General features: G+C 38.0%; 1 protein-coding gene across 2 annotated transcripts in view; it reads left to right on the top strand.

The window, feature by feature from the left end:
* Positions 1-2,263, top strand: part of LOC102526993 (mitochondrial adenyl nucleotide antiporter SLC25A24-like) — a 46,877-nt gene extending 44,614 nt beyond the window's left edge. For both annotated transcript variants that reach the window (XM_072968094.1, XM_072968093.1), the window contains one exon: positions 278-2,263. In XM_072968094.1, coding sequence (XP_072824195.1) covers positions 278-456 — 179 coding nt within the window. In that variant the 3' untranslated portion in view covers positions 457-2,263. The remainder of the gene's footprint in view (positions 1-277) is intronic.
* The last annotated feature ends 9,382 nt before the right edge of the window (positions 2,264-11,645 follow it).

An 11,645-nucleotide genomic window follows, 5' to 3' on the forward strand; every position in this document is an offset into this window, starting at 1 on the left:
TGTGCTGTCCGGGATGGTAGCCACTAGTCACACAGGCTGTCAAGCACTTAAACTGTTGCTAGTGCAACTGAGAAACTGATTTTTTAGTTTTACTTAATTTTAATTAACTTTAAATATGTAGCTACATGTGTCTAGCGACTACCATTTGGACTGCACAGGACTATTCTGTAGGTAGGGAGAGAGGTGTAATTGCAACCTCTATAAATTCTTATTAACCATTTGACTAAATGTATAAAGATTAAATATTGAATTATATTAATTTTTTTCCAATTTATAGCACTGAAGGAAAAAGGAGCAACAGTTTCTATGATTCATCTCATTCAAGATATATATAACAAAGAAGGAAAAAGGGGGTTTTTCAGGGGTCTCACCCCAAACATCATAAAGGTGCTTCCTGCAGTAGGCATCAGCTGTGTGACTTATGAAAAAGTGAAAGGACATTTGGGATTAATTTAGAAGATAAATATCAAACTGTTGTCATTACTATAATCACTTGACTGCAAGATAATACTTGGGTTGTAAAAAGAAATTTATCTTTTCCTGAAAGAAAAGAAGTATCAGATAATTATTAAAATATTTTCTCTTTATCTATTATAAAATTTATAAAGTAAATAATCATTTTGGTAACGTTCTTTAATAATTCAAAATCCTTCATATCCACAGAATTCAATTTACATTTCCAACCTCTCTCCCTCAGTATTAACTTGAAATTTGTTTTTGTTGAGTTTGAACTTAACCATAGTAACACTATAAAACACTTGGTCAGTTGTAGCAATTTGTGTTAACCTTTCTGTATTTAAACAAATTTTTTAAAAGCAGAGTTTGAAAATGTTTTATACGCTAAAAGCAGAGTCAGTGTATTTAAAATGATGTTATAGTGAATGATCAAAGTCTGTTTTCCTTTTTTAAGCAAAATGGAACACGGATTTCATAATTCCTTCTATCAGATTGTGGATGGAATAATGATAACATTTTGCTTACTTTTCTGGGTACTTTTATTTGTAAATATCAATACTGTTGGTTCGTTTTTATTCTTGATATTTTCAGATGTTATCAGGAAGTCAGCACTGAGAACAAATCAGCATTAGATGAATTTTCTTTTATCTTCTGGTTGAAAACGTTTGAGAGAGTTTTTAAAATTAAATCCATTATTTCATACTTGTTGAAATAATTTTTACTTCAACTTAGTTCATTGAATCAACTGAAATTCTAAATCTCTCTCCTTAGTTTTATATAAAAAAAAAAAATCCCATTCTTTGTTGAAGTTGAAAAAGAGTGTGGCAATGGGCTGGTTGGCCAGCGTAGGCCTCAAATGAAGAACTGCCTAGCTAAACAGGCTAGATTCCAGGCTTTGAGCCTTAGCCTTGCTGATCCAAAAATCTGACTTTATTAATTTTCTCAACCTGATCAGTTTCTTGGTGATAGGTTAATTGAAATTACTCACAAGACTGAGTCTTGATTTATATCACAATGCAAGGTTATTAATTTATAGTGGAGCTTAATGCTTTCCACTAACCAGAATACTTTCACCCCTCCTCCGGGCACATCTTTTCCTGGTATCAAGGTACCCTGAAAACCAAATAAGTAATGAGAAGATTGATGTGGAGTTAGCGAGGAAGATGTTTTTGAGGAATGTTTTCCTCAGACCAGTCCCATTTAAGGTGGGAAGAGTCGGAAACCATGTATACAAGGGAGAGGAGCTGAGACCTGATGTAGGAGAGGAGAGAATTGTGGAACTTCAAGCCACAGATTGCCAGAAAGGAGGGAGGCCAATCTCACGTGAAGTCCTGGAAGCGCATGTGTAAGAAAGTTGAGAGATTGTGGCGGTTGTGCAGATAGGCTTTTTAAAAGCACTCCAAATTGACGAAACAGCTTGAGCAATGACATGGAAAGGGGAGGCTCATGGAGCACTGGGGAAGTTGCAAGAAACCTGGTCATTTTCGAACATCTGGTTTATAGAAAGATACAGTGAGGTGTGAGGCTACTGCTGTAGGTTGGTGCCAAGTCCTGAACTTTGAATTGTATGTGATAACGATGTGATCTGGTGTAAGAAAATAACTTTGACAACAGAACAAGGCCATTGAAAGAGGGGATAGTAGAGCCAGTGAGGCCAACGAGGATGTTATTACCATACCCCTAGTTATAAAATCCTGGCTTCTGAGGGCTTTTCTTTAGATTAAATACACCCAATTATTGTATCAGAAGTCAATGTCAAAGGCTGTCTTTTTTAACATAAAAAAATTAAAATGCATTTTATTTAGTACCTACTATGTGCCAGGTATTATTTCAAGGCACTATTACAGGTCCTTTTGCTTAATTCTAACAATAGAACGTTGAGATTATTATCCTAGTTTCCAGATGAGGAAACTAAGTTTATAGAGGCAAGTGCCTTGAACAGATCACCTAACATTTCTTCCCTCTTTAAGGATTGCGCTCATGCTACACCCTCAGAGCCAGCCTCTTTTTTACATGAAGGCCTACTGTCAGCCAGGACCTCAGCTATGGCCTAGATATTTTATAAAATCTCTTGAAGTGATGAAGTGATGATTTAGCCCATTGTCCTTAGGGTACAGCCTCTCAGTTCTCTGAGGTTGAGTCTAGGCCTGCTTTTAGATACTGAGGATGCTTGAGGGGTAACCGTTATGTAAAAATTGTTATCACAATGTACCTCGAACAATGAAACTTGGGAGTTGGAGTGAATCTTGAAGAAACACCAGAGATCTTGCCTGATTGCCACAGAAGAAAATACCTGGACAATATTACAGGATCTATGGTGTCAGAAGTTGAATTTAACACTGAGGCACCCTTCTGCAGTTTTTCAGATACCATTAGAGCTTAAAGATCTGCCCCTTCGTGGGTTACCTTGCAGTGCTGTGATGCAGATGAGTGAAATTCTGTTTCATGGTCTCCGGAGGGTTAAGAGCATGTTATAGGATATAACTAAGATTACTGGATAGGTTAGGGAGTGGTTACACAAAAGACTTAGTAATATGAATTAAAGATAGAAGGACCATAGCAGAAATGATGATCTGGAGATCCTTGGGATTAAGTGTCCTTTGAAATTTTTGACTCCAAGAAATCCTTGGACTTCACACAGAAAGGTAAAGGACTCCCCAGATAATCACAGAGGCCGTTCAGGAATTTATTCGCAGTCCGCAGGAGAGCAGTAAGCCTTAAGAGCTCGAGTCCTCTAGCAGGGCACCTACTTCTCTAGCTTTGTGCAAAGCCTGTGTTCCTGAAGGCACAGCAAAACTTCTTTGTGTTCTCACTCTCCTCAGACTGCGTATTAAAAAAACAGTATATTATTCTATTCACTTTGGAGAGAGAAGTTGAGAAAATTATAGCATGTTGATCATAACATGCTGAAAAGGTGGTTATAAACCCTTGTAAAACCCAAAAGCACCCAAAGGTTCTCAAAGTCTGTAACATTTCAGGAAACAGACTATTTTTATTACTCTCATTTCTAGATTAGGGTCTAATTTTGTCAATAATCCAGTTTCAGACATTAGTGAATCTGTTGTAGGTATGTGGAAAAAATCTTTGATAAAGAACTTTTCAAGTTCTTTGTAATTTTACAGGGGGTTAATCAGTCCACTGCATGATTCTCTACTTCCATTTTTCATAAAGGGATGGATCTCCTTGGGGATGATCATGGTAGACTGATGGATGAAACTGGAGTAATGAATTTCCCTTGAAGCTGTTCAGAGGGTGTCCGTGTCTGCCTTGTCTGAGTCCCTTCTTAGATGTTCTTAGTGATTATCAGCCTTATGGAAGCAGCCTTGATGTGCCCCAGAACAAAAGGAGTCCAGACTGGCAGAACAGCGGGAACATCCTCACCACTAGTCTCCCACCAGGGGTCAGTCGGTTTATAGTTCAACACATACATGCCAGGTGCTATGCCAAGTCAGGTGTATGAAGAACAGTAGAAGCTTTAGCATGAAGCCTCATAGTTCTCTAAACTGACAGCTGTCCACCATACACCACCATGGGAATGGTGGGACACGGGGGAGCAGTCTGTCTGGCTCCCCTCTGCTCTGGCACCTGGGAAGAGACCTGCCCTGTACTTCAGCCAGCTGTCTGGCGCCTACCCTGTTACTGGAGGACTTGAGAGCCTTTTCTCCTCCTCTGAAATTTCTGACTTCATCTCAGATAGATAGCTATAAATTGAACCTGACTCTTCATCTGCAGATACAGCCCTTTGAGGTTTACAGCTTTATGCACGGATCTCAGTTCTAACCTTCACCTTATCCAGACCCAAGGTCTCATGTTCCTTTTCTGTGTAGCCATATGCATGCTCTTGTGAGGCTCAAATGAGATAAGGAATATGAAAGTCTTTTGGAAATTACAAACCTTATGTAAGAATATTATACTTTTAGGGGAAATAGTGTATTGTGCTGAGGTAGGAAGTAAGGATACTTTGATTCAGGAAGACCTCAATTCCAGTCCTGTTTCTATCATTCTTTATCTTTGCTATTTGGAGATTGGGTTAATCTTTAAGTCTCAGATTCCATATTTTTTAAGTGAGGACAATAATATTGCCTTTTATAAACCTTATTGATAGAATTGTTTTCAGAACCAAATGAGATACAGAATATGAAACTGCTTCATAATATATGAACAGCCATATAAGTCTCATTTTATTAATCCATCCAGTATGGCGAGAATACATGTGGACTTAGTAAGACATACTTAGACTTCAAAAATAGGCACCTGTAATACTGGTTATGATCTAGATCATTTATGTAATGTACACTTATGTACCAAGGTGGTCGCCCCCTGGTAAGCCATTGTCTGGCAAGGAAGGAGCCAGGTCTTAACTTGGCAGGCACAGGGGAGAACTGTACTGGAGCTGGATCACTTTGAGGGGCCCGGCTTCACAATGACTGACTACTCTGCAGGCAGAGTATTTATACCTGACATTTTTGTCTTTCACCTGCAAGGTTCTTTCCATCTGAGGTCCATGTCATGGACTTGAGGGCATTGTTTATTTCCTGTTTCTTCTCATGTTAGGTAGACAGCAGTCAGTTTGGACATTGGCCTAAAATGTTCCTAAGATAGAGGGAAATAAATTGTTAGTCTAACTTAGTCTGTTAGAGCTCCCTTACCACTAATAACTAAGTTTTGACTCTGCATAGAGTGAACTTGTTTCTTTTGAATCTTTGTTTCTTTATAAACTAAAAGGTAACTGCAATTTATTGCAATCCCACCAGGTTTTTTTTTTTAACATACTTTGTCTCATTTAATTCTCTCAAAATGTATATAAAATAGGGAACCACTATTTCATAATATTTCATAAATATTACAAATAAGACAGACTCAGAGATAAGTAATTTATCCAAAGTAACACAGTAATTAAAATTCAGTTCTGTTGATACAAAGCTAGTGCTCTTTGTATATACTTATTATATACAGTAGTACAATGATCTAACATAAGTCCTGGGGGATTGTTTTAGACTCTTAGAACAGAAATGAGGCTGGGCAGCTTATCATTTGCTCTGCTTCATCCAAGAATTTTTGTTTATAAAAATTCCAGTGTGGAAGTCTAGAAAAAGTTGTTTTTGAAGGCTAGTGAGTTTCCAAGGATGGGTAATGCTATGGGCTGAATTGTGCCCTCCCCAACATTCCTATGTTGAAGCCTTAACCCCCAATGTGTCTGTATTTGGAGATGGGGCTTTTAGGAGGTACGTAAGGTTAAATTAGGTGGTCAAGATAGGGCTCTAATCTGATAAGATTTGTGGCCTCATAAGAAAAGGAAGAGCTTGCTCTCTCTACCATATGAGAGCACAATAATAAGGTAGATGTCTGCAAGCCAGAAAAAGAGTCCTCACCAGGAACTGAACTAACCAGAAGCTTCATCTTGGACTTCCCAGCCTCCAGAACTGTGAGAAAATTATTTCTGTTGTTTAAGCCACCCAGTCTCTGCTATTTGTCGTGTCAGCCTGAGCTGACTACTACAGGTAAGAACAGAAGAGCAGAGCAGGCAGCATTGGCAGAGAAGGCCACACAGATCTTCAAAATGTCCTTAAACTCCTTGAGTAGGGAAAAAGGTTGAGAAACCAGGACAGGCAAGTTCAGGACGGCAGCATTAATATCCACTGCCTTCAAATTAAAACCCAAAATTAGTCTTTTTCTTTTGTTCCTTTCTTGAGTTATGTCGATTCCCACTTCACATTTTTGTGTCATCTAGTCACAACCTCCCGTTGTTTGGCCGTCTGTTTCCCATTTTTTTCTGTCTGTTTATTCTAGTCTTTCTTCAATTCCTCCATTATATTTTTTCTTTTAAAAATATATGTAGGAATGTTACCTTGAAATAAGGGGCAATTGGTTCATGAGGTTTAAGGAAAGAAGCCATCTCCGTAACATGAAAGTACAAAGTGAAGCAGCAAGTGCTGATGGAGAAGCTGCAGCAAGTCATCCAGAAGATCTAGCTAGGATAATTATGAACGGGGCCACACTAAACAACAGAATTTCAGTGTAGATGAAACAGCCTTTTATTGGAGGAAGATGCCATCCAGGACTTTGACAGCTAGAGAGCAGAAGCCAATACCTGACTTCAAAGCTTCAAAGGACAGGCTGACTCTCTTGTTAGGGGCTGGGCTAATGCATCTGGTGTCCTGAAGTTGAAGCCAATGCTCATTTACCATTCTAAAAATTCTAGGGCCCTTAAGAATTGTGCTAAATTGACTCTGCCAATGCTCTATCAGTGAAACAGCAACGTCTGGATGATAACACATCTGTTTACAGTATGGTTTACTGAATATTTTAAGCCCACCATTGAAACCTACTGCTCAGAAAAAAAAAGATTCCTTTCAATATATTACTATTCAATGACAATGTACCTGGTCACTCAAGAGCTCTGATGGGGATGTTAATATTGTTTTCATGTCTGCTTACCCAACAGCCATTATGTAGCCCATGGATCAAGAAGTAATTTCAACTTTCAAGTTTTATTCTTTAAAAAATACATTTTGTGAGGCTATAGCTGCCATAGATAGTGATTCCTCTGATGGCTCTGCGCAAAGGAAATCGAAAACCTTCTGGAAGGATTCACTATTCTAGATGCCATTAAAAACATTTGTGATTCATGGGAAGAGGTCAAAATATCAACATTGACTAGGAGTTAGGAAGAAGTTGATTTCAGCCCTAATGGATAACTTTAGGGGGTTCAAGACTTCCGTGGAGGAAGCAACTGCAGATATGGTGGAAAGCAAGAGAACTAGAATTAGAAGTAAAGCTTGCACATGTGACTGAATTGCTGCAATTTCATGATAAAACTTGAACCGCTGAGGGATTGCTTCTTATGAATGAGCAAAGAAAGTGGTTTCTTGAGATGGAATCTACTCTTGGTGAAGATGCTGTGAAGACTGTTGAAATGACAGCAAAGGATTTAGAATGCTACATAAACTCATTTGACAAAATAGCAGCAGGTTTGAGAGGATTGACCTCAATTTTGAAAGAAGTTCTAGTGTGGGTAAAATGCTATCAAACAGCCTTGCATGCCACAGAGAAGTAGTTCGTGAAAGGAAGAGACGATGTGGCAAACTTCATTGCTGTCTTATTTTAAGAAATTGCCACATCCACTCCACCTTCAGCAACCACAATCGTGATCAGTCAGCAGCCATCAACATCAAGGTAAGACCGTTCACCAGCAATGAGATGATGACTCGCTGAAGGCTCAGATGACGGTTAGCATTTTTTTAGCAATGAAGTATTTTAAATTAAGGTCTGTACTTTTTAAAGGCATAATGCTATTGCATATTTAATAAATACAGTATAGTGTAAACATTAGCTTTGATATGCACTGGAAAACCAAAAACTTTATTCTTGCTTTTTTTTTTTAATTGAAGTACAGTCAGTTACAATGTGTCAATTTCTAGTGTACAGCACAATGTCTCAGTCATGCATATACATATGTATATTCATTTTCATATTCTTTTTCATTAAAGGTTATTATAAGATATTGAATATAGTTCCTTGTGCTATACAGAAGAAATTTGTTTTTTAATCTTTTTAAAATCTATTTTTATATATATGGCAAACATTTGCAAATCTCAAACTTTCAAATGTATCCTTTCCCACCTGCTTTCCCCTGGTAATCATGATTGTTTACTATGCCTGGGAGTCTGTTTCTGTGTTGTAGATGAGTTCATTAGTGTCCTCTTTTTTCTTTTTTTTAGATTCCACATATTAATATCATATGGTATTTTTCTTTCTCTTTCTGGCTTACCTCACTTAGAATGACGATCTCTAGGTCCATTCATGTTGCTGCAAGTGGCATTATTTTATTCTTTTTTATGGCATTGTATAAACATACCACAACTTCTTTATCCAGTTATCTGTCGATGGACATTTAAGTTGCTTCCATGTGTTGGTTATTGCTGCTATAAACTCTGGGGTGCAGGCTTGCTTTATTTCGATATTCACTTTATTGTGGTGGTCTGGATCTGAACCCACAATATCTTCAAGGTGTGCCTGTAATACCTTAGTCTAAATGCTGAGCATACTCATTTTTGTTAATCATAGTTGAATGAGATGGAAATTTCTGTGTTAGAATTAGAAGTCCCAATGGAGTTGATAGGGGAAGCCAGTATAGCTTTCCAAGCTTCATAGCTAAGGGGAACAACTTAAAATAGCTGCCTTTCACACAGTCGTATCCCCTCTTGCTCTCAGAACCCAGCCTAGTTTAGGACTCCTGGGCTCCCACACATTCTTTGTAGATTTTCATCAGCAAGAAACAAGGTAATCACCTTCTAGGCTGCTGCACTGACTTTCAGAAGTTTTAGTGTGTGACACCTTTGTGAATTCTGCCCCTTCAGAGCCCCAACCCAGCAGTGTTCTCTGAGCATTCTCTGCTGGCCTCTCCCCGTGCTGTCCTATCCAGCTTCAGTCTTGCCCACAGTAGTTTCTTCTCCGCATAGGGCCCTCTTCCGGAAACACAACATTTTGTTGCGCTTTCTGAGATCTCCTGCTTCTGGTCCTCTGTTCTTCCCTAGGACATGCCTCACCAACTCCTATGCCAGCTTCTCGGGGGCCCTACTTTTGGCAGCACTCGTTCCCAACTTTGAGTTTCAGATTTCCCCTGCCTCCTGTTTTCACTGAAATGTAGTTTGAAGGATTTTATTTCCTTTTCCTCATGTTTCTAGGAGAAGTAGGACATTTCACAACTTGGCATCTACATCATTCCAGTGGAACCCAGAACTCCAAGTAAGACAAAATAGATTCAGTGGAATATTCAGACACTTTTTCTTTGTAGTCAACATCTTGAAATAAAGGATAAATGAGCATATTTGTATATATACATAGAATTATTGCACGTGTGACAACAACAGGTGCAGAGTAACACAGAGATGTTGCTTTGGCAGCTCAAATACCACAAGCAGTGCTGCCATCAGTGATATTGTTTTCCAAAATGACAAACATTTCTTGGTAACATTCTGAACAAAAGAAGTATAATTTCCCTTTGATTTACATGATAGCTACATTCTTGAAATGTTTAATGAAAATTTTAACAGTGCAAAAATAGATAGTAAACAGATTTTTACTTGCATAAATGTTCAGTGGGACATTTAAAAGGCCCGTATGCAATGTTTTGTGCAGAATTGTGGATCATATTTCAGGACATTTAGTATTCCTGAGCCCTTCCCACTAAATGTCAGAGCCACCCCTACAAACATTATGACAATCAGAAGTTCTCCCACAAGTCTGTGTTACTAGGGGGAAAAGGGACTGCACATAAGCACTGTACTCACTGTACTCTGGTTAATAAAAGTTGCTTCCCACAGGGGCAATGGTTAACAATTCTGAAACCACTGTATGTAAATACTGAAATGTAACAGTTAAGCAAATGATGGCAGATGGTGGGGGGCCACATTTATCACTGTTGGAGCAGGAGTTTATAGATAAACAAGGGCAGGAGGCTAGAAAGTTCTATGTGGTAAGGATTAGTGTTGGAGGCATCAGTAAGAACTCATGTTTATCTTAATATAGATACAGATATTTACAAATAAGGAACATTTGTAGTTAGCAAGGAGCATACCTAATGCCCAGATCTTGGTTTCTAATACTGTTCTCCAGTAAAGGAAGCAGGACTCCTTGGGGAAATAACTGATTCTAGGACTGGAGAAGTAAATATCTATGATGAGCCTAAAGCACCTTGTAGTGCCAGAAAGTAAAGAAGTGCTCACACAACCAAATCAAGCAACACTCCAAAACCCCCACACATGCACTCTTTGAAGGAGATCTGTCAAAGGGGCTCAGAACTTCATTGAAAGAGCTCCCAATCACCAAAGCTGGAAAAATCTAAGCAACAAAATTAATGAAGTAGTATTGGATTATAACCCAAAATATAAAATAAATATTCATGAGTCCATACTGATGTAAATAAATGATTGAACAAAATAAATAAATGGGGAAGAATAGACATCTTCTCTGCAGAAGAATTCCAAATAATTTATGAGAGACAGTTTACAGAATTCTTGGTTAGTACTCCACAAAACTGTCAAGGTTATCAAAAAATGAAACGTCTGAGAAACTCTCACAGTCAAGCCAAGAGGAAGCTAAGGAGACATAATGACTAAATGCAACGTGGTATCTTGGGTGGGATCCTGGAAAATAAAAAGGCAGTAGGCTAAAAGCTAAGGAAATCTGAATAAAGTATGGGCTTTAGTTAATAGTTTATCAGTATCGTTGCTTTAATTGTGACAAATTACCCTATTAATTAAAAATGTTAATAATGGGGGAAGCTGGACATGGGGGAAACCTGGGAATTCTCTGTATTATCTTCACAACTTTCCTGTAAATCTAAAACTATTCTAAAGCTAATTTTTTACTAAAAAGTAGTTGAAAAAATTTCCCCCACAAATTTAACAAGTTGCTCCCTAGGAGGTGATTTTACTTTTATTGAGCATCTACTGAGCTGGTCCCATACTTGAAGCTCTGATATCTTCCCTCTCCTTATTCACTTAGAAAAATTAAAGGTAAAGTGGGATGCACATACATTAAAAAAAATCTAAGGACATTATTTCACTTGCTACAGGGTTTGAGTGAAATCTTTTCACTAGATAATTTGATTTTCTGCCCAGTTCATAATTGTAATAATGATAATGATACTAATTATATTAATAATATTGCTGATGGAATATTAATAATAAACTACAGAGGGAGGTGGGGAGCAACTCCTGAATAGCTGAGAGTAATACACTTGGGGTGGGATTCTCTGACCTATCACTGGGAAGACAAGAGAAAACTGTCATTGGTGTGATTTTCCTGTGAACTATTAGTGTAGTTGACTTTCTTTGCTGTCTAGAGTAGAAACTGAGCTTTAAGAAAACTAAAATTATTTTATTAGAAGACACTATGATGCAAGCCCTGGCAGACTTTTTTCCTTAGCAAAGGTAGTTAGTCTATAATCAGAGAGAAAACGCCGTAAGAGGAGGGAATTAATTTCTGACCTGACATCTGCTATATCTCCTTTAAAATAACTATGATCACTGAAAATATCTGAAAGGAAGGGATATGAAAAAGCCCCTTTCTTCTACAAAAGCTGTGGGTTCTGTGAATGGCTAAAAGAAGACTCTGGTTAAGGGAAACACAGGGCTGTCTGAAAATATCAAATTTCAACCTGTCACTGAGAAAGTCAGATCAAT

Source organism: Vicugna pacos, chromosome 9 (genome assembly GCF_048564905.1).
Source record: "Vicugna pacos chromosome 9, VicPac4, whole genome shotgun sequence".
NCBI classification, from domain to species: domain Eukaryota; kingdom Metazoa; phylum Chordata; class Mammalia; order Artiodactyla; family Camelidae; genus Vicugna; species Vicugna pacos.